This window comes from Loxodonta africana, chromosome 4 (genome assembly GCF_030014295.1).
Source record: "Loxodonta africana isolate mLoxAfr1 chromosome 4, mLoxAfr1.hap2, whole genome shotgun sequence".
Lineage (NCBI taxonomy): Eukaryota > Metazoa > Chordata > Mammalia > Proboscidea > Elephantidae > Loxodonta > Loxodonta africana.
This window is the reverse complement of record NC_087345.1, coordinates 70,284,966-70,308,920: the sequence shown is the minus strand read 5'-3', so window position 1 is coordinate 70,308,920 and position 23,955 is coordinate 70,284,966. Positions and strand designations below refer to the sequence as shown.

The following is a 23,955-nucleotide window of genomic DNA, read 5'->3' as shown; positions in this document are numbered from 1 at the left end:
TTTTTTTTTTAAGATTTTAAAACCTATTCCTGGTCTGAAACACAGTACAGAGATGGGATAAGCAGTGTATTTCTCCTACCCTTCAATAATATCTGATGGCAGGAGTCAACTTTTGCTGTGGGGAACTAATACAAAGATAAATATGTCCTGAGACCCCTAAATTGTGAGTTTACTTGGGACCCCACAAGGTTCATGATATGAAAGCTGAGGGAGCTGTCATTTTATATATTCATTAGCAGGCAAAAGAAGGCTCTAGAGATTGACAATACTTCTTCCATCTTACTAAAAGTCACTTCCATTCTGACATATCTTATTATCATCAAAAGGTAATAATAATAGCAATAATGATAAGGATGCTGATAATAGTAACTATCAGATCACCACCACCTACCTTTCTAGGTTGAGTGATGAGCAATTAGAGATAGTGCATTTCAAATGCATGCCTGGAGCGACTCAGCTGCCTTTTTTTAAGGGCCTTCAATACGGCAGGCCCTCTGCAAGGCACCATGTATCTCCAATCTCTGATAAACCTAAACAACCCCACAAAGACCAAACCAAACCCATTGCCATCGAGTGGGTCCCGACTCCTAGCCACCCTATACGACAGAGTAGAACTGTCCCATAGGATTTCCAAGGCTGTAAATCTTTACGGAAGCAGACTGCCACATCCTCTCCTGCAAGTGGCTGGTGAGTTCAAATCGCAAACCTTCTGGTTCCCATCCAAACGCTTTAACCACTGCACAACCAGGGCTCCTTAACAACCCTGCAAAGTAGGTATTACTATCTACATTTTACCATGGAGGAAACTGAGCTCAGGAATGTTAAGCCACTTAGAAATGAGAGGGTGGTAAGTAACAGAAGCTAGAGTCAAACCTTTGTTGTTTCTGACTCCACAGCCTAAACTCTTTCAATTTTCACATTATAACATATTTTCTTAGTATCTATTTTTTTTTATAAAAGTTCTAGCTTATCAACTTCTATGCCAAAAGTCCCCAGCTTTACTTCACCTATTTAGATAGTGACACATAAAGATGAAGTTTACCTGTCAGCAGGCCCTCCAGGACGAACACATGTTATCACAACCGGACGAGATTTATTTCTATCATCATGCGCTCCCCCTAGCAAAGGAAAGAAATAAGGCTTGAAATGCTTTCATTGTTGCCATTTAAAAAATTCACTTACAAAACGCCAGCTGAGAAACCGAAGTACATTTGTTGATGTATTGAGAAAAACATGTGAAGTTTTCCTTCTGGCATATAGTAACTCTAAAGGTCTTATTCATTTCAGAGTATGTTTTTGAAGTCACCATTTCTTCACCTCTCAATAAATATATGGCAATAATCAGGGATGATATATAACCTATTTGACAACTGGCAATGGCAAGAGTACCAACTAAGTGCAATAAATATTGGCCAGTTAAGACAGCCTCCAGTTATAAACAAAGTACAGGTGTGTCTGCCTGGTGACAATCAACCTGGGCTGTAATTCATGTGAGCAAATTTACAACTTGACATAAAAGAAACAAAAACTAAAGTAAAATAAAAAGGCCAGGTATTAAAAAAAGAAAGAAAATGGGAAAAATCTAAGTGGCTGAAGTGGCACCCATTAAAATGGGAGGTGTTCGAAATTTTTTTTGGCAAATTTGGAGAATCATGCCATGCTAGATACAATGATTGAAAAACCAAACCTGTTGCCATCAAGTCAGTTCGGACTCATAGCAACCCTGCCCCGCAGGGTTTCCAAGGAGCACCTGGTGGATTTGAACTGCCAACCTTTTGGTTAGCAGCCGTAGCTCTTAACCACCACGCCACCAGGGTTTCCTACAGTGCTTAGATGGGGATTTATTTTGTATAAGGAAAATTTTACCACAAAAATTTTTAGAAACTTCAAGATGGAAGGTAATTTATTATAAATTCCCTTCTTAACCCAGGGCCCCATTTGTACAGTTTCCTTAATCTATGCTCCCCAGCTTCTGCTTCAGAATCACCAGTGTTGACCTACATACTACATTTGAGGCAGCCCCATTTCGCATTTGGACACGTATGAGTGTTAGAAATTTCTTTCTAATATTCAACTGATCCTGTAATTTTCATCCACTGGTCCTAGACCTATTACCTAGAGCAGTAAAGCAAAAATGTATACTCTCTTCCACAAGGAAGTCTTTCTGGAAGTTGAAAAAAGTGAGCATATGCCTGCTAAATCTCATCGTCTTAAGGCTGAACATTTCCAGCTTCCGTTACTACTCTTCAGGTCACATGAATATCACCATCTTGGCTGCCCATCTGGTGGACTCAGTTTGCCAGTATCTGATAAATATAAGGAAACCCTGGTGGCATGGTGGTTAAGAGCTACGGCTGCTAACCAAAAGGTAGACAGTTCAACTCCACCAGGTGCTCCTTGGAAACCCTCTGGGGTCGTTCTACCCTCTCTGATAGGGTCGCTATGAGTTGGAATCGACTCGACGGCAGCGGGTTTGGTTTTTGATTTTTTTATCGAACATAAATGCTAATGTAAAGTTTATTTCCTTAACGTTTGCCTGGTAGAACAGACTGACATTTCCTAAACTTGGCACAGGCAGAAAGGTCAACTTAAAGAATCTAGCAAAAGTGAAAAATTAAAAGACATTCACTTTCCCTGGTGAACACAAATGCATCTTTTATGCTCAATTTTATTATAGGTAATTTATTCAGTCCAGCTGATTGATAAAAACTCCATTTCAGGTTTATACATATATATATTTAACTTAAAAAAATTTTTTTTATTGTGTATTAGGTGAAAGTTTACAGAACAAATTAATTTCCCATTGGATAGTTTGCACATAAAGTGTTCCATGACATTGGTTTCATTCCCCTCAACGTGTTAGCACTCTTCCCGTTTCTGCCCCAGGCTCCCTGCTTTCTTTCCTACTGATTTTCTACCTCTCCCTGTCTTTTAGGCTAATGTTGCTCTTTTGATCTCCTATAATTGGTTGTTCTAAAAAGCACATTCCCCTTGGGTGTCACTGTTTATTTTATGGGCCTGTCTACGGTTTGGCTGAAAGGTGGTCTCCGGGAATGGCTTCAGTTCCAATCCCTTTCAGTATTTTATTCTTTCATTTAGTTTGATAACTTTAAAAATGCCTCCTTATCTAAATTTGGGAATTCACCACTGATTCAGAAATTTTGTTTTCAGTGAATATGATGACAATAACTTATAGCAAATACTTAGCCATATTCATATCAATACTATTAAATAGCTTCTCTTTTTCAAGGCGATCACAAAAGACTGGGTATGCTTTCTCCTGGAGGAGCGTTCACAGAGAAAGGATGGAGGCTGAAGAGGGCAAGAGACCTTTCCATAATTGTGACTTGGAGGTCTAAATTTAAATACATAACAATGAATGCAGGATAAAGTCTAAGATAGCTCTAAAGTTTTTGATATGTGGCATTTGACTATTATTTAAAGTAATGAAACAAGTTTAATTTATAATTATGTCTTAGGAGTTTGAAGCTGCAAAGGAACGCAGAGATCAGCCAGACAGAGACCAGTGGTATTCTCAGTCCTGGCTGCACGTTAGCATCACCTGGGACCCTTTGTAAAACTATCAACGCCAGAGCTACCATGTGGAACAAATCTGAATGTCTGGCAGCATATGCTAAATGAGTGGACTCACCTAAAATTTTATAGTTGAGATGCTCATCAGAGACATTTTCCTTGCTCAAAGTGAAAACCAGCTTACTGGCAGAGTGATTTTCCTATTAGCCCAAACCATCTCCCTTAGCTTTGTGGCAAGGCAATTAACTGAAATCAAACTATGAATGGTTTAGGTCAGAACACCACTTTTCGTCCCATGGATCTGACGTTCTATTGTTTGGAGAGTCAAGGCTTAAAATCTTTGATTTAGAGCATTAGAAATGTAATCCATTCATTAGCTAAAAGCTTGTTTTAATGTTCAAGGTCCCATTCTAAATGGCTGATAAGAAATTCTCCAGTACTAAGTGAATATGCTTCATCCTCGATGTCTTCCCCTTTTTCCTGACCGGGTTGGTATTCTCCATTGACTTAAATTCAGCTCAAATACTCCCTACACCATTAAGTCTTATCTGCCAGAACAGCTATTTTTGTAATTAACTAATGGTTCTAAAGGGAGTGAAGTGACCAGTGAAGACCCTACAGATCGACCTCAAACTGATCTGAAAATGTAAGCTTTTTATTTGGTTCTCATTGAGAAATTACACAAAATTCCACAAACCTTTATTTTTATGTACAACCAATGTACTAAGGTAGTTATTAAAGCCTACAAAAATGTAGCACTCATAAACTAAATTTAGTTCATTATTGCTAAGAAGTCTGATATTTACCTAAGACTAAACTACATTTGATTACTCATTCATTCATTAAGTGCCTAAAATGTACCAGGCAGTATTCTAGGCCTGTATTATGAAACTACTACACTATGCAGGTACATGCATGTGTGCACAGATATACCACACGCACGCACACACACACACACACACACACAGAGATATCTGAAATTTCTGCAAATTACAGGAAGGACTTTTGTTAACATTACATCATCAGTTGTCTTGAAGTGGTTGTGGACTTCAATTGCTCCTATTCTTTTAATTTCTTAGTAATAAACAATTGTTGGTTTAGCTCTGGTTAGCAACTTTATTTGTTACTGATTAACCCTACAGCAACTAATGGTGAATGTCTGTATCAGCAGCATTTTTTACTACAGCTTTTCAATAATTAGGCTTGTACACATGTGATTCAAGTGCCTCTTTTTCATACCTATATTGTGAAACAGATTTGTATATATCACCCCTGATTCAAAATTATTTGTACAATGACTTTCACGTATTCACCTATCTCTTATACAAAAATTTGGGAGATAAGAAGGATAAATATGATCTTGGGGTCTGTTGCTCTACCTAAAAATAGGCTTTGGTCAGAAAAATGTGACAACTACTGGTCTAAACCACTCAGTGAGCTCCTCGTTCCCTGTTCTCTGTACCACTCAGGCGCTTTATCAATTTATGGCTTAAATCCACTGGACTGTAATTTTCCGTAGATAGGAGTTTTGTCTTATGACTCCAGAGTACTTTGTCCTATGCTGAGCCTGTTGTCATGGGCTTAATAAATAGTTGATTGATTGGTTTGCTAAATGATCGATATACAATGGTACTGAACACTTACAGCTCAGTCATTTAAGCCAAGTCTACACAAATGAACACATCTCTTTAATCTTTGAAGCATATTCCAAAGCATATATATTTACTAAAATGCTTAGCTAATATTAATACAAAAAAAAAAATTTTTTTTCTAATAATTTTGGTAGAATTTTCACTTTGGTGAAGTACAAAACGTTATAGGTAAAAACAGCAAAATTGAGAAATGTGAAATCCCTGATGCTTACATAGTTTCCTGTTGAACTCCACTGTCATAGTAAGAAGTACAAGTTGTTAATGTAGGCATAGTCTTTAAGGACTGAAATCACTAGTAAGAAAAATTAAATATTAAAAACCAGAATTATAGCTCTGAATTAATGGTTCTAAAGACAAGTTCGAGCTGCTTAAAATCTTTATTATCAAAGTCACCTCATAAGAAGATAAGTTGGGCTTAAATCTAAATAAACCAATTGTACATCTAATACACATAGGTGCCCAAAGGATTAAATGATCTTTAATCCATTTTTGTAGGGTTACAATAACAAAATGTATTTCAGGAGAAATAATTTAAACCAAGTTGCTTGATCCTAGCGTATTAAACCAAATCAATCCATAATCAACATTTTCGATTCAGCAATACAGAAAAGTATAAAAACGATGGCAAAAGACATGTTGAAAATTTAAAAAATCAGTAAAATGTTGATTGACAAGGATTACAAATAATGACTTTTTACTCTGTATTAATGGATTGAAACTGAAGCTAGATCATTTGGACTCCATTTTGATTCCCATGAATTATTTTATTTATTTTTAAGAAAAAAGGGTGCAAATACTATAAGGTGACTTTATACATTGAGAACATCATTTTTTTTGATGATGGCTTTCTAGTTCACTCCAAACATTTCATTGATAAATTCTCCAGGAATATCTGATGGTTCATATTTCCTAACAACCACCTACCTCGTATTACAAACCCAAAGGTGTTGCCTTCTTTATGTAATGTGACCTCCACCGTTCGGAAAATGATACCTGATCCTTGTACAGCTGAATATAGGAAAGACAGAAGGGACTGTAAGTATTAAGTCATAACAATACATTTAAATTTCTTCATGTGGTGTAAAATACTCCTATTGCAAATAATTCTTGTTTTCAATAATAAAAAAGCAATAATTTTCTGTTAAAGAAAATCTTAGGAAAAAAAATTTGTTATGTCATACAAATATCAGAACATAGTCACCTACACAAGTAAAACCAAAATCATAGCTACTTCCTTTCCTCCTGTGTGGAAAATTTCTGGGAAAGGGTAATATTTATATTCTTTCAACTCGACATAACAAGAGGACAATCTTATATGATAAATAGAATTGCTTTTCTTTCGAAAACGCAAAAAGAAGTATGATTCTTGCAAAACTTACTAATTTATGTATTTATTTTTATTTTTGAAACTGGCCCAGGAAAAGCACATTACTCTCGGATTGCCATTAAATAGATTAAACTGAAGACCAGTTGCCGTTAAGTGGATTCTGACCGATGGTAACTCCATGTGTTGTATAGCAGAACTGCACTTCGTAAGGTTTTCAAGGCTGTGGCCTTTGGAAGTAGATCACCAGGCCTTTCTTCTGAGGTGCCTCTGGGGGGTTTGAGAATGCCAACTTTTAGTAGTAGAGCGCTTAACCATTTGTGCCACCCAGGGACTCCTATTAATAGATTAGGCTGATTCAAAAGATGCTCGGACATAATAAATAGCTACTAAACAAAGCCATCAACAATCCAAATAAAACTTGGAGGACAAAAGAAATTCTAAATCCTTTCAAGACTATTACTATTGATGGAAAATAAATATTTACCTGATTTTAGTTGATACCATCATGGTTATGCTGTGTTTGCCTGATGATTGCTTTCATTTGAAAAAATGAAATTGTGTTCCGAGTGGCATTCTCTAATTACATTACACACATGTATGAGGGTAGAAGTTGTATGAAGCTATAAATCACTTAAATATCCTGAAAGACTACTTTCAAGAAACTGGTGAGTGATTCTGGTTGTACAGTAAGTATACTCTTGCTGCATTTTTAAAAAGTAAAATTTGCACAGATTAGTATTTTATCGTTATGGATGCAAATAGGTTTTTATTCATGGAGACAGGAAAAGTTGTTAATTGCATAAGTTGATGGTTTTGGGTCCTTGTTTTGAATTTGTACATGATATCTAATTATCTAATTCTGTGTTCACTATTAATAATATATTTTTTACATTAATATTACTGGATACCAAGAGTTTATTACATAAAACTATCAAAAAGAAATATACAGATAAAATTTAAAGGCCTATTTTAACAGAACTTTTTTTTTTTGCCATTATACAAATAGCAAATGGTTTTAATTAAGAATTAATTACAATTATTTTTAGTTATCAGTAATTTTGAACACTCAAGGGAATGGACATGATTATGAAAAGTACATATTTAAATTCAGAAAATTGCACATTACACGGCTGGGATATAAGGTGCAATAAAAACTTTGATCTGCTGAAAACAATATAAACCTACAGCGGAACAAATGTTTTGGTACACTGCTGATTTAATGAAATGTCATATTCTTGCTATCAGGGAGTTTCAGTTTATTCTAATCAACTAGGAACTGTACATACAAATAGTTGAAAGGGTTGAGGCACCGTTTTAATCAAATGAGAAAGAAACTGAGTTTGAACCAAATGTTTTCTTATTTCCATGCCCCACCAGCCACTTGAAGAAATTGATTAAGAACATGACCGTTTTGTTGTCTTGGTAAGGGAGAAAAAGAAAGGACATGGGAGAAATAATTAATGAGCATCTCCTAGGTGCCAGGAACTTTTCAAATGGTTCCCAAACATTATTTCATTTAATCATTAAATCAACTTTTAATTATGTGTGACCAAATTCAATTTCTGGGCCAGCTTTCCTTGCTGGAAGGGTGCCTATTCTGAGCATGCAAAGTAGTATAATTTTAGATTTTCTTGAACTAATCTTTTTGACCACAAAATGTTAAAATCTCATCTAAAGTCAATATAAAGAATTTTTGGATTATCTACAGCTTTAGATTATCCACACCATTGCTCTCCATCATTTGCAAAGATAAATGTGAATGCCAGCTACATTTGAATATAATTAATGAAATAGATTTGGCTTTTATAAGTTCTATTTGCATGACTGGCTTTTGATAGCTGGATTTTTACACTCAATACCAGACATCCTGTATTGCCATGTGAATTTTACTCATTATGTCATACATGTGTATATGTATCTAAAGGTGAAATTAAGTGGCTAACCCAAAGAATCAAAGCAGGTACACAGAAGAGTAAGACAGAAACGAATTTCACAACTCAGAAAGACCTCTCCCCAGTATTTTAGTTGTTCTATTTTTTTTTTTTATTGTTCCTGTTTCTATATGTGAATGTGCATATACCTCTATACAGTTATTTTACTATGACAGGTTAGATTTTTCTAAATTACATACTCCTTCCCTGACCCTTACCCCCACCCCACATCTCAGTAGGAGAATAGGATTTGTGTATTTTTCAATCTCATTATGTTGGTTTTGGCCATGTGACTTGCTTTAGCCAATGGGCTGTTAAGAGATGCAAGCAAACACTGGAAATGTGCTCATGTGGTTGGGCTTGTCCTTCTTTTCCTCTGCCATTGGCATGATAAGAGCTTTCCCTGAGCAGCTGCCTCTCCTTCAGACTGGATCCTACAATGAACCACTTGGAGGAAACCTGAGCCAAATGGAACCCAACGATTGAAAAGGAGTTGCCCAAGTCCAGCCAGATCAGCCAACACACTGACATGTGAGTGAGAATGAATGAGTGTTGTTGTCAGCCACTGAGCTTGGGGGGAAATTGCTTTGTAGCAATAGCTTCTGATACATTTACTAAAATGTTAATTATATCAGGTCACTAGGTGGTACACTGCTGATTTAATGAAATGTCATATTCTTGCTCTCAGGGAGTTTCAGTTTATTCTAATCAACTAGGAACAATACATACAAACAGCTGAAAGTGTTGAGGTACAGTTTTAATTAAAGGAAAAAAAAACTGAGTTCAAACTAAATGTTTTCTTATTTCCACTTGAAGAAACTTGATTAAGTACGTGATCTTTTTCTTCTCTTGGTAAGGGAAGAAAGGAAGGGATATGTGGATATTTCTACTCTCCCATCAAAAAACAGAAAGAAAGAAAAGGAAAAGAAATCTCAGAAGTCAGCAGCTTCCTATTGCCAACAGAATAAAACCCAAGGTCCTTGGTATGTTATTTACTCAAAATAAATGATTTATAACTCCAGCCCTAAACTATTACACACACACACACACACATATAATACTAGAACAATTTATTATACAACTAAGCATTAAAGGAAACCGTGGAGCACAGTGGTTAAGAGCTCAGGCTGCTAACCAAAAGGTCGGCAGTTCAAATCCACCATCCACTCCTTGAAAACCCTACGGGGCAGTTCTACCCTGTCCTATAGAATCACTATGAATTGGATTTGACTCGACAGCAACACGTTTAAGCATTAAAATCCTTAAGATGAACTGGATGCTGCAAGAGCTGCCCTCTTGGGTTTAGCTGTTGTTCCTTCATGGAATCCATGCTTGAATCTGTGGTATACAATTTTTTGGTGACTTATCTGGCTAGTACCAGTGGTATTTCGTCTTTCAGCCTTGACACCCCAGTTATATTTTCTCTTGCGCTCAGAAAGGTAGCCACATTTGCCACACGTCGACTTCTGAAGGTGGTAGGCCTTAGAGGCACGGTGGCTGCACAACATGTGCATCTTATTATGACACTTTCCAAATGATAACGTTCCTTTCGTCATCTTGCTTCTGCAGCCAAGACCTGAAACTACCTTTTCAGCTTAGATATACTTCATACTCAATAAACAGACCATTTAGTATGATTCTCTCTGCTGAGAACTGACCAAATATGCCCTACCTCCTTGAGCCTGCTTGAGCTATTTTCTCTCTCTTGAATGGCCTCCATCTTTGTTCTCAAACTATCAAAAACCTACTCAGCTTTCACGGTTTCCTCCATACACAAGTTCAAACTAAGTTTCAATTACTTGGGTTCCTTTTGATTTTGCTACTTTTACAGAATTTATTTTTTTCTGCTTGGATTGCTAGTTAGGTGTTTGTATTTCTTTTGCTAATTAGAATGTAAACTCCTTGAGGCAGGACCTTGGCCAATTTCTCTATTTCCACAGTACCTGGCACAATGCTTGAATATAGCCAGAGACAATAAGTATTTGCTAATAACAATACAACAATGATTACTGTTATAAAAACTACTACTTAGTGACATTTTTTGAGTATCTTTTATATTCTAGATATAAAACTTTATTTATTCCTCACCATAAATAACCCTATGAGGTAGATTTAAGAAAAAAATTTCAATTTACATGTGAAGAAATTGAAGATCAAAGAGAAGTTAAAAACTTTGCCCAAAGTCACACGCCAAAATGAGGAGAGGTAGAATGAAGATTTAGATCTAGCTGATTCTAAAATTAATCTCCTTAATCACTACAATGTAAGATACTGCTGAATGGAAAATAGCATCAGGACACTGTTATCTCTTCTTAGCTTTAATTTTATATTTTAAACCTTTAAGATACAAAATGCCTATAAAACCCATGTTTTTCGTTCCTCTCAACTACATTGGGACTTCTAGGCTATTAACGAGGATGCCTTGGCCCTATTGTCAGAACTACAAAGTGGATGCTTCGCCTTTTAGCCAGTTAGACTATGTGCTCATATAATCTGGACTTCCTAGTTGATAAAAATATATCAATTAATATGAAATGTTATTAATCAGTTTCAAAGATGGTAGGTACTCTGGACCAGTAGTGTTAAAACTGGAGTACCTATTTCTTGGTGATACCTGAAGAATTTCTGGAGGCTTTCTGGGCATGGCCACCTTCAAGGAAATAATTTTGCAGATCCCAAGCTTCTCTATGTGCATTTTCTTGAAATTGAAGCACCTGAGAATGAGTTTGTAGTCTGCCAGTTCTTTCCCACTTCTGCTTCTATAATCAACCTTCTCCTACTTTACCAAAGACACACTTCTCACCCAACTAGGTGCAATCTTAGGAGGATGCATTGCCCTGGCATGTAAAAACTCTGAGCCATGAAAGGAAGAGGAAATTTGAGAATGCAACTGCTCCGAACGTGAGCTGCATGAGAACAAAGCAGAGAAACCTTCAGTAAGGAATACTGAAGGAGGAAGGACCCTATTTCAGTCAGACCAATTTCATAGCAAAGTTTTGTGTTCTTTCTTTCTCTTCCACCTGCCATCATTACCATCATCATCATCAATCATCTATCTATCCATCTTAGAATCTGGAAGTTAGAAGGCTGTCACAGGGATATGCATTAGCATATTTATTTTAATTAAAAAAGGAATCCTGATAGAAAATTAGTCTGATTTAGCTGATGGTTTAACAGAGAGACTCCCTTTGCCAATTATATGACACTTCCATAAAAAAAAAAACGAAGTAAATCTGTAGCTCTAAGGTTTGAATGAAAACAGTATTTAAAGAAATAAAATAAATAACTTGCTGGAAATTACATCATTTCCAAGTGTTTAAACTATGATAAATATTTTTAGGTGTTGAGTAAAAAATTGACCATTCATCTGTCAGCTTGTTGTACAATAGTGGCTTGTGTATTGCTGTAAAGCTGAAAGCCATGTCACCGGTATTTCAAATATCAGTAGGGTCACCCATGGCAGACAAGTTTCAGTAGAGCTTCTAGACTACGACAGACTAGGAAGAAGGACCTGGCAATCTACTTCTAAAAAAATTCATCCAGTGAAAGCCTTATGAATAGCAGTGGAACATTGTCTGATATAGTGCTAGAAGATGAGCCCCTCAGGTTGGAAGGTACTCACAGTAGGCTCAGGAAGAGCTGTTTCCTCAAAGTAGTGTTGACCTTAATGACGTGGGTGGAGTAAAGCTTTCAAGGCCTTCATTTGCTGACCTGGCACAACTCAAAATGAGAAGCAGCAGTTGCAAACATCCATTAATGATCAGAATATGGAATGTGAAAAATGAAGTATGAATCTAGGAAAGTTGGAAGTTGTGAAAAATGAAATAGAACACTTGAAGACAGATATCCTAGGCATTAGTGAGTTGAAATGGACTGATATTGGCCATTTTGAATCAGAGAATAATAAGGTCTACTATGCCAGAAATGACAAATTGAAAGGGAATGGTGTTGCATTCATCATCAAAAACATTTCAAGATCTATCCTGAAGAACAACACTGTCAGTGACAGGATAATATCCATCGCCTACAAGGGCGACTGGTTAATATGACTATTATTCAAATTTATGCACTAACCACTAGCGCCAAAGATGAAGAAACTGAAGGTTTTTACCATTTCTGCAGTCTGAAATTGATCAAACATGCAATCAAGATGCATTGATAATTACTGGTGATTGGAATGCAAAAGCTAGAAACAAGGAAGGATCAGCAGTTGGAAAACATGGCCATGATGATAGAAACGATGCTGGAGATTGCATGATAGAATTTTTCAAGACCAATGATTTACTCATTGGAAATACCTTTTTTCCACAGCATAAACAGTGACTATATATGTAGATCTCACCAGATGGAATACACAGGAATCAAATCAACTACATCTATGAAAAGACATGATGAAGAGGCTCAGTATCATCAAGTCTGAACAAGGCCAGGGGCTGATGGCAGAACAGACCATCAATTGCTCATATGCAAATTCAAGCTGAAGCTGAAGAATATTAAAACAAGTCCACAAGAGCCAAAGTAAAACCTTCAGTATATCCCACCTGAATTTAGAGACCATCTCAAGAGTAGATTTGACACAATGAACACCAATGACCAAAGACCAGACAAGTTGTGGGATGACATCATGGACATCATACATGAAGAAAGCAAAGGTCATTAAAAAGACAGGAAAGAAAGAAAAGACAAAAATGGATGTCGGAAGAGACTGAAGCTTGCTCTTAAACATAGAGTGGTTAAAACAAATGACAGAAATGGTGACAGAAAAGAGCTGAATAGATTTCAAAGGTGGCTTGAGAAGACAAAGTAAAGTATTATAATGAAACGTGCAAAGAATTGAAGTTAGAAAACCAAGGGAAGAATATGCTTGGCATTTCTCAAGCTAAAAGAACTGAAGACATAATGTAAACCGAGTTGCAACATTAAAAGATTCTATGAGCAAAATATTGAATGATGCAGGAAGCATCAAAAGAAGATGGAAGGAATACACAGAGTCACTGTACCAAAAAGAATTGGTTGACATTCAACCATTTCAGGAGGTAGCTTATGATCAAGAACCGATGGTACTGAAGGAAGAATCTGAAGATGCACTGAAGGCATTGCAGAAAAACAAGGCTCCAGGAATTGACGGAATACAAACTGAGATATTTCATGCTGAAAGCGCTCACTTGTCTATGCCAAGAAATTTGGAAGGCAGCTACCTGGCCAGCCAACTGAAAGAGATCCATATCTGTGCCCATTCCAAAGAAAGGTGATCCAACAGAATGCAGAAATTATTGAAGGATATCATTAATATCACATGCAAGTAAAATTTTGCTGAAGGTCATTTAAAAGCTGTTGCAGCAGTGCATCAACAGAGAATGGCCAGAAATTCAAGCTGGATTCAGAAAGGGATGTGGAACCAAGGACATTATTGCTAATGTCAGATGGATCTTGGCTGACAGCAGAGAATACCACAAAGATGTTTACCTGTGTTTTATTGACTATGCAAAGGCATTTGACTGTGTGGATTATAACAAATTATGGATAAGATTGTGAAGAATGGGAATTCCAGAACACCTAATTGTGCTCATGTGGAACCTGTACATAGACCAAGTGGCAGTCATACAAACAGAGCAATGGGATACTAAAAAAAAAAAAATGGCTAAAAATCAGGAAAAGTGTGCATCAGGTTGTATCCTTTCATCATACTTATTTAATTTGTGTACTCAGGAAATAATTCAAGGACTACATGAAGAAGAACATGGCATCAGGGCTGGGGGAAGACTCGTTAGCAACCTGTGATATGCAGATGACACAATCTTGCTTGCTGAAAGTGAAGAGGATTTGAAGCACTTACTGATGAAGATCAATGACCACAGCCTTCAGTATGGATTGCACCTCAACATAAAGAAAACAAAAATCCTCACAACTGGACCAATAAGCAACATCATGATAAATGGAGAAAAGACTCAAGATGTCAAGGATTTCATTTTACTCAGATCCACAATCAACATCCATGGAAGCAGCAGTCAAGAAATCAAATGATGTATTGCACTGGGCAAATCTGCTGCAAAAGACCTCTTTAAAGTGTTAAAAAGCAAAGATGTCATTTTCAGGACTAAGGTGTGCATGACCCAAGCCATGGTATTTTCAATCTCCTCATATGCATGAGAAAGGTGGACATTGAATACGGAGGAATGAAGAATTATTTATACCTTTGAATTACGGCACTGGTGAAGGGTATTGAATATACCATGGACTGCCAGAAGAATGAACACATCTGTCTTAGAAGAAGAACAGCCAGAATGCTCCTTAGGTGTGAGGATGGTGAGACTTCATCTCACATACTTTGGACATGTTATCAGGAGGGGTCAGTCCCTGGAGAAGGACCTCATGCTTGGTAAAGTAGATGGTCATTGAAAAAGAAGATCCTCAATGAGATGGACTGACACAGTGGCTTCAACAAAGGGTTCAAACACAGCAATGATTGTGAGGATGGTAAAGGACCAGACAGTGTTTCATTCTTTTGTACACAGGGTCACTATGAGTCGGAACCAACTCGAAGGCACCTAACAACAACAGTAACAAGTCAGAAGTGGGTGAGGGTCAAATAATATTACAAAACTCTTTTAGTAGTTACTTGACAAAAAAATGTTTGAAGGCATGGCTCTAGACCAACTTTTAATGCAAATACCTAAGATGCCATTTGGTAATATTCTCCCTAAATACAGTGTCAAAACATCACATAATCTTTAATTAAAAATAACATTGAAAGTCCATTATTCCTTTTTCATAAAACTGCATCTCAGAAAAGACAAATGGCCAGCCCAAGGTTAAACTTCAGTTTTTCCTCTATCAGATCATACACACACACACTCTCCTTTGTGCTTCTTTCTGGAGTCTAGGGTGGCTAAGCCTCAAATTGCTGTGATTATCAAGAGAGCTGCCAGTCTCAGCCTTGGGTGGCTTATCTCTCAGCAATCATCTTTCTTCACAGGGCCTCAGTGGTGGGCAGCCTCCTTCAGCTCTAACTGTCTGAGCTAAGTGAAGGGGAGGCTTGTTAATCTTTTTCGGCCTTGTGAACTCAAAGATCTTATTAATATCCCCTAATATAATAGGAAACTAAAAAAAAAAATATATATATATAATAGGAAAGGGCAGGGATAATCCTTAGAAAACAGATCTCTTTTATTTCCACTTCTGTCTTTAGAAAAAGATATATTTTTCTTTTCTCCATCGGCTTTATTGCGTGAAGAAGGAAAAGCTGTCCTAATCACCAATGCATGGCAGGCTTTAAGCCCTAAGGATTTCTCATACACCCCCTCGCCTCTTTAACCCTACTACTGTTTTATATTTTGGAAAACTGTACTCTGGCTTATATCCTCTGAGTGATTCTCCTATGAGAGACTGAAAAACTCAGGTGTGACGATGTTGTTTCCTGGCTTTAAAAGCTTTCAGAGGCTCCTTATTGCCAGCTAGATGCACCTATGCTCCACCAACACGGCCCACAAAGCCCGCAGTCATTTAGCTCCTGTTTACCTCTCTGGCCTCATCCCTCTCCCGGCCCTCTCTGTCTTTCCCTTTGCACCCCACCAACTCCAATCTGTTTGTAGTTCAGCCTGTGTGGTGGACCATTTTCTGACCTCCCTGCCTGGAATGTCCCTCTTCCTGCTTGGCTTGCATAATCTCCTTCAAGTCTTTCCAGGAGCCCCCAGCTCTGGGTCACCCGTAATACTCAGCAAATCTTCACTATTGCCCTTACTTTTGGAAACTATACTAAGAGTTCCTTTTAGGAAGTGTTGTGTTTTATTATAGTCATATCCCTGGTGGATTAAAATGCATAATCAAAGTGCGTTAGCTCCAGATATCTGGTTTCCCTTAACTCTCTGGCAATGGTTTCAGAGAGTAATTCCAATGCAAACTGACTCTTTTAAAGTTCAAAAAAATACAGGGCCTTGTGTGTAATAATAACACTGATGGCAATAATAGCTAATATTATTAGTTGCTTACTAAATACATGATAGTGATTTTTAAATACTTGGCATGATTATAGCATTGACTCATCAGAGAAGTCCTACTGATATTTAACTGGTGCCACAGTCCAAGCTCTTAATACTCTGTTATATATTATAAGACATGCACAGATCATCTTAATGGAGCACCCACCCTATAATATCATTGTTACCTATGGTCTTTTTAATTCTTCCTGAGTAGTCTATAAGTTTCTCCATTCAAATATTTTTAAATATCAAGGAACCTACCATTCCTAAAATGAGACACTGATTGCAAAAAAAAAAAAGGGGGGGGGGAGGGCAGGAACCAGCTGCTTTAGAAAAAACTGTGATGTAGTCATTCTGCTCCTAGGTTGTGATTACTCACAGACTGGGGGCAGCTCGTACTCGACTTCAAGAACCACTCTTTCCCCGACATTCTTCAGCAAGCTGATGATCTCGTCATGGCGGAATTTGGCCAGGTTGATTCCATTGACCGCTTTGATGTAGTCACCCACATCCAGCTGATCACTTCTGCAAAATAGAGAATGTCTATTCAGGGGACCCATCCTCTCCACAGGCTAGTCTGATGGTATTTTCCACTTAGTTCTCATAAATGAGTATTTAAGGCTAGAAGCTTGACTAGCAGGAGAAGTTCCTACCACCTAGGCTATGGCTGGTCCCTAAGAATAAGAGCACAGTACAGCCAAGGGTGGATGAAAGATACAATGGGTCCCTCTTAGTTGTGCTGCCTGTTCTACTTTAGAACTCCTGCACGGAGTCTGCTGCTGTTCAGATTTTTCCTAACCTTCTGGCTCTTTCATTTTTTAAGGAGAACCACAAAATAAAATTAAGAGAAAATCTGTTTCAGTTGCTCTGCCTATAAAAGGCTGGTTCTTTGGGGGCAGATTACCCAGATCCTGGACACATCAGATTTTTCCTTTCTTCTCATTCACTCTAATTTTTGCTCCATGCCTTTTGGAAATTTCATAGTTTTCAGCATCTTCATGGGGGGGGGGGCAAGAGGCGGGTGGTTGTCCAGGGCCAAGGAAAGTCAGCTTATTTTGCTATTTATTGCTAACCACAGGGCTGATAAAAAGAATACTGGTGAAGGAGAAACTACAGGGAGAATATTGGGTTTCAGTAATATTGCCATCTCTCTTCACCACCATAACAAAACCTTGGTTGCCCTCTACTTCTAAACCAAGAGCAGATAGCAAGACCGATGAAAGGGGTTAAAATTCGTGTTACCGATAAGGGCCTTCAATGACATTTTCTCTCAAAATAAAAATATCTAATTTATATAAGTTCAGCCCAAATCATTCTTCCTTCTGAGAGTCTTCCTAATCTGAGCCAGTGTATAGCCCATTCTGTTGCTCCCACCGCAGGCTAACTGCCACTTGTTTGGCTATTTAATCGCATGCTGCTCTGTGACAACTCTCGCATTGTTGCTTTTCACTATTACACAATGCTGTCATTGCTGTCAATTTTTTTTTTTTTTTTTAATCTTATCTTTCCTAAGGAAACCCTGGTGGTGTAGTGGTTAAGTGCTACGGCTGCTTACCAAAGGGTCGGCAGTTCAAATCCACCAGGCACTCCTTGGAAACTCTATGGGACACTTCTACTCTGTCCTATAGGGTCACTATGAGTCAGAATCGACTCGACGGCACTGGGTTTGGTTTGGTTTTGGTTGATCTTTCCTGATAGATTATAAGCCCCTTTAGGGCAGGGAGCCTATCTTTAACTATTTTGATTTACTATCTGTAAAGTGGTAGTGTCTTAAATAAATATTAGATGATTGACATACAACTGGCATAGTACTACTTTTAATCACAGCATTATTGCTACACAAAATGCCATTTTTCCCTCTTATTCACACTTGTTTCAAGGGCTACATCTGAAGAAGCACTGGAGAAGTATGAAGCTCTAGCATCACAGATTGGTCATAGCTGTGATAAAATAAAGGAGGCTATAGGTGTGGAAAGAAGTCTCTTAAAAGCCTGAAGAAAACAGATTAAGGTGATCATGTTCCTGTCAACCTCTCTTCCACACAATACCTTCAGGTCATGGAGCACTCCATCGGGCTAAGCTTATAAATTGTATGAAAAGGTGGATGATCCAAAGTCATCACTATTTCAGATCAAACTTTATAAAGGCAAGAACTCTAAAACTTGGGATTCTGTGGACAAGAATACTGATGTCCAAGCCTTAAGGTAATTTAACCTCAGTCTTAACAAGGAAGCCCTGGTGGTATAGTGGTTAAGAGCTACAGCTGTTAACCAAAAGGTCAGCAGTTCAAATCTACTGGGTGCTCCTTGGAAATTCTATGTGGGGCAGTTCTACCCTGTCCTATAGGGTTACTATGAGTCAGCATTGACTCGACAGCAATGTGGTTTTTCTGTTGTTGTTGTTTTTTGTTTTCTTAATGAAACCTGACTATTCCATCCCTCCTTTCCGAGGCAAATTGAGAATTTCGCTATAAAGCAAGCTTCCTCTCTTCTCAACACCCTCCTTCAATCCAGGACATTCTATCGTTGGCAATATTAGTACAACTTGCAGCTCATGGGAAGAAGGACAAAACGAGACATCCTGATCTAAGCCTTTCATCCTTTCGGAAACCACCTTTTTATCTTGATGAAAAGGAGAATACCACAAGGAGAAAAGTAAGAAGATGTGGGACAGGTAAAGTTTTATTTAGAAACTTGGAGTTGAGATTCCCACTCTTCCTAGGCTATTATTTCCCTCTATGGCAGTTTCCCCCATACCAAAAAACCAAAACAAAACCCATTGCCGCTGAGTCAATTCTGACTTATAACGACCCTATAGGACAGAGTAGAACTGCCTCATCGGGTTCCAAGGAGCAGCTGGTGGATTCGAACTACCGACCTTTTGGTTAGCAGCCGTAGCTCTTAACCACTGCCCCCCCATATATATCATATATTCCACATTTAGATGATTCCAGTGTCTCATTCCCCACTGCTGTCCATCTACTGTTCAGTGGTACATTTGGGACTAGATCCGTACAGGCATTTTAAAATTCAAAACTTATGAGGGCCTGGCTGCTCTGGAGATGACAGGAGAATCTTCCTAGTGGCTCTGGCATTGGCCAGAAAAGCCACGTGGGCAGGCCAGTGGGGCAGCTTTTGAAACATAGCTCTCTGTGCTTCTGCACAGAGGTGGTGCCTGGCAAACGGTAGATGTCATTTATTTATTAGTGACCTTTCCTAATGAAGTTTTGATTTTCGAATTAATTACATCCTCTGTTTCCTTTTCTACATTTCCGTGAGATGCAGTTACCTAGCAGCAATGCCTCCTTGCCGCAGATTAGATACTCTTGGCTTGCCATCCTTATCAATTCCTCCAGATACTGTCAGACCCAGTGTCGTGCCTTCCTTCTTCATCAATTCAACGACTGTGGAGCCCTTGAATTCCTCTGTTAAAAGAAAAGTATTTGCCTTATTAGACAAGGGTCGAATCACAGATGTTATTTGTGTGTGGTTAAATGACTTCTCCCCATAAACTTCTCACTTTTTTTTTTAATGAGAAAAGGTATCTACGGCTTCCTTCCATTGCAATTTGCAGAGTTATAAAGATTTGCATGCAGTTAAAGCCGAGGCAGATATTCCACTTTAGGTTATTAAAATGGGCACCAGTGGGGTGTTTCATTCTAGGTTGACAATAAATAGTCCAGCATGGCTGTGTATAAACCATAATATTCACCCTTTGTTTTCTGCCATTCTCAAGTGACTTCCTCTGGTTTTTCTCTCGGTAACTCCAAAGGGTACAGTTGAAGGTTATAAGATAAGAGGTTAGAACAGAATTTTAGACAATAATACAAATACATACAGTGCAGCAGCAGCTTCTAGGCTCTTGGTACATTTCAGGAGAAGAGACTAACTGACAAAGAAAAGACAGCTTCCTACAGGTCCCAGGAAAACACTAATGGCTCTCCACTTTTTGTTGCTGTCATTCAGAAAACAAAATATACTGCCTTTCGTGTAACACCACATGGCATTTCATTATAGAATGTGTCATAATATGGCAAGGCAGGGTTGGTCTCCAGAATCCCCAGGTAATTTCTGCAAATCCCTCATTCCCTACTTTCAAAATTTCAAATCTCACAGATCCCATGGGGGTAATGTCCGTGCATTGAGAAAGCACATCTTTGGACTTTAGGCACAGCACAAGGTTAGAAAACTTTACAAATATCATTCCTTTTGGATATAAAAGGGAGGAGAGTCAACATTTATTTATCCAGAGGGTAATTAGGATAAATACTGTTTTGAAATTCTCTGTGATGTTATTTCCCCTCTCTGCAAACATACATACTGGGTAGGGATGGGGAGGCTGGATACTTTTCCAGCTCTTCCTGAATCTGAATTTCAGGTAGGAGCTTTTAGAACACCGAAAATACTCACATTAAAATGCAAGAACACATTTGCTTTTCCAAAGTAAAAAAAAAAGATTATTTGCATACATCTGGCCCTTCCTTAATTACATGTAAGAGTTAATTATAATTTCAAAAATATATATTATTTGTATACCTCTGGCCCTTCCTTAATTACATACAAGTTAATTATAATTTCAAAAATCTATATGAATGCTTATTTAAAGGTTTTTAAACTGCTGCAGCTAGTATACGATCCTACTAGCCAATGAAAAATCAAATCATGTCAGGGAAAGAAATCATCTCTCATCTAAACTAGTGAGGGGAACAGAGGATTTGGAGAGAGAGGGAAGGGGTGGCAGGCCACTATCTTCCTCAGAAATTTACAAAATATCATTTCAAGTGTGGCTTTCAAGATTGTCAGGTCCAGCATACCATCTCTGGAAGTCAGCTACATTATGTCTGACGATACTTCCTATGTAAGTTGTTACTGCTCTTTAAAGGAGAAGCTGAGGGAGAACCTATGAGTGTATGATGTCATTTCACCTACTACATTTTATATGAGAAGAGACTAAATAATGATTCAAATTCAGGAGAGTCCTCTGAAAATTCTTGCCAAGTACATAAAAGCACAGGACCTTTTACATCATTTACTCGCAGAATTTGCAACAAGACCATCACTTTCATTCCAACTGAACCCTATTAAAACAAAACAACCCCCTATACATCCTACAAAACATACAAAGGTTCAACTGATATTTAAGAGATTAACGTAATAAACAACCCCTATAAACCTTGTAGGAAACCCTGGTGGTGTAGTGGTTAAGAGCTGTCTGCCAATCAAAAGGTTGGCAATTTGAATGCACCAGGCACTTCTTGGAAACTCTATGGGGCAGTTCTACTCTGTCCTATAGGGTCACTATGAGTTGGAATCCACTCAATGGCAATGGGTTTGGTTTTATAAACCTTGTAAGCAACCTTGGTGGCACAGTGGTTAAGCACTCGGCTGCTGACCAAAAGGTCAGCAGTTCAAATCCACCAGCCACTCTGGGAGAAAGATATGGCAGTCTGCTCCTGTAAAGGTTACAGCCTTGGAAACCCTATGGGGAAATTCTACTCTGTCCTGTAGGGTCACTGTGAGTCAGAATCAACTCGATGGCAAAGGATTTTGGTTTTATAATCCATGTGGCAGAATCCTAGGTATAAATTATTCAAAAGTGAAGTTATAATTAAAAGTAACCAAAATGGTATAGTATTAGTAGATGGTAGCTATTCACATTATAAAGAAAGACATAATGTGCCTGTCAATTTTGCCCAACAAAAGAATTCTCTGTATCCCTTTAAAATGCAGAGTGATCCTGGTATATTTAAGCATTTGATTATTGATCTTTACTTGAAGAGTTGGAAGCATAGTTTTGCAGTGCCTGTCTGAAGGGTCAATCAGAAAGGAACAAAGAAGCAACTATGAAATAGTGATTCCAGGCAAGTGAAAAATAAGTTTCAACTCATAAAAGCTTTATTCACATTCAGGTTTTCAAGAGCATGTTTCCTGCATAAAATAGGCTACCAGTACCTGGGTCCAGCCTTACAGGAGGAAGTAATGCAGGTTTCTGAAGAAGGAACTCAGGTCTCTCCCGGCCTTCTGGCTGAAATCTGAAAATCTACCTGGAAAGCTCAATTTCTTTAGTTTAATTCGATCTCCATTAGAATATAAGTCCAGTCATCTGGGCTATTTTTTAAACTGCTAATAGTCAATTACCCTCTAATTTAGAAATATTTCAAATCTTACCTAAAATCTAGTTTTAACAACATGAAAGAAAATGTTAAGTACCAGTTAATTGAGGAATTTGTTCATTCATTGATTCAAGCATTTATCTAGCGCCTACTAAAAACCGAACCATGAAAACGCAAAGATGGAAAAAGTCAAAACTATAGTCCTCAAGATGCCGCCAGCCTAGTCACAGAGACAAACAAGCCACCCACAGACCACTGTGGCACAGTGTGGATGCAGGGAAGGCAGCCACAGAGTAGATGAGAGTAGCAACTGTAAACAGAAAGACTTGAGGTTCCAAATGCAACATCTATTTCACAATTTTGGCTTCTGTTCAATCTGTATTTATTGATTAGGATTAGCAGAGCAGAAGGGAGACCAAAGAAGGAATTTAAATGAGGCAAAACTCAAGAGTAAAGACAGAATATTGTTGCAGGAAAATGTGCTGATTCACAAGAACGTTAATTGCCAATAAGTGTTTTTGGTCCCTGAAGGATTAACTAAATCTTTTGTAGGTGTCTCCAAAGGGGGTGGGGGAGAAGGAGCTATATGGAGAGGGAGGAATATGCTTCTGGAGTTTCCTTTCTGCCAACCTGAGCCCTCTACTCAACTAATCAATCATCTTATGTCTTTTTTGGTGTTTAATGTTTGCATAATGATCTAACGGCAAAGAGAAATAAAGACAGATGCATTCATTTGCATGAGTTCACTTCTACATCAGGCTTACTGAACAGAGCACTGCAGTGAAGCAGGGCAGCTTAGGCAAGTCAGCGTGTACTGACAGCTTTTCTTTTGTGATTTAAATTGCAAATACCCCCTTCCAAACTAAGCAGGACCTCGTAGCAAAGACTGTAGCATCTTCAAATTAGCAAGCAGCACAGGGAACAAACGACGGCCAGGAATGAGATGGTTCAGGTTCAGGCAGAGGAAAAACAAGGGGGAGGGGATTACATGCATTCTGGGGAGTGCAAGTCCATCAGTTCAATTTGAAGCTTTTTTCTCTTTTTTTTAACTCTGGCTGCCTGTTAGAATCACCTGGAAAGCTTTTAAAATATTGATGCCTGCACCCACTCAGACTGACTGAACCAGAATTCCTATAGATGGAGAACTGGCATTGGTATTTTTTTTTTTAATTAAACTTTTTTTTTAATAATTAATTTTGTCGTTGTGGTTGAGAACATACATACAAAAATTTACACCAATTCAAGCGTCTACATGTACTATTCTATGACATTGATTACATTCTTTGAGTTGTGCAATGATTCTCACCCTCCTTTTCTGAGGTGTTGCTTCCCTGTTAACATAAACTCACTGCCCCCTAAGGTTCCTAGGGGGAACCTTTCGAGTTGGTGCTGTCAATCTGATCCCATATAGATCCCATAT

At 38.0% G+C, this 23,955-nt stretch overlaps 2 protein-coding genes across 2 annotated transcripts in view; both read right to left on the bottom strand.

Annotated features, from left to right (window-relative positions):
• The window catches only part of GRIP1 (glutamate receptor interacting protein 1), a 793,654-nt gene that overhangs the window by 174,302 nt on the left and 595,397 nt on the right, over window positions 1-23,955 (bottom strand). The window contains exons 3-6 of the mRNA XM_010598620.3: window positions 19,712-19,847; window positions 16,803-16,948; window positions 6,111-6,194; window positions 1,043-1,118 (exon numbers count right to left, since the gene is read on the bottom strand). Coding sequence (XP_010596922.3) covers window positions 1,043-1,118; window positions 6,111-6,194; window positions 16,803-16,948; window positions 19,712-19,847 — 442 coding nt within the window. The remainder of the gene's footprint in view (window positions 1-1,042; window positions 1,119-6,110; window positions 6,195-16,802; window positions 16,949-19,711; window positions 19,848-23,955) is intronic.
• LOC111752967 (large ribosomal subunit protein eL37-like) lies at window positions 9,686-10,435 on the bottom strand. Its single transcript, XM_064285219.1, has one exon. The coding sequence runs from the start codon at window positions 9,998-10,000 to the stop codon at window positions 9,707-9,709; it is 294 nt and encodes a 97-aa protein (XP_064141289.1). The 5' UTR covers window positions 10,001-10,435; the 3' UTR covers window positions 9,686-9,706.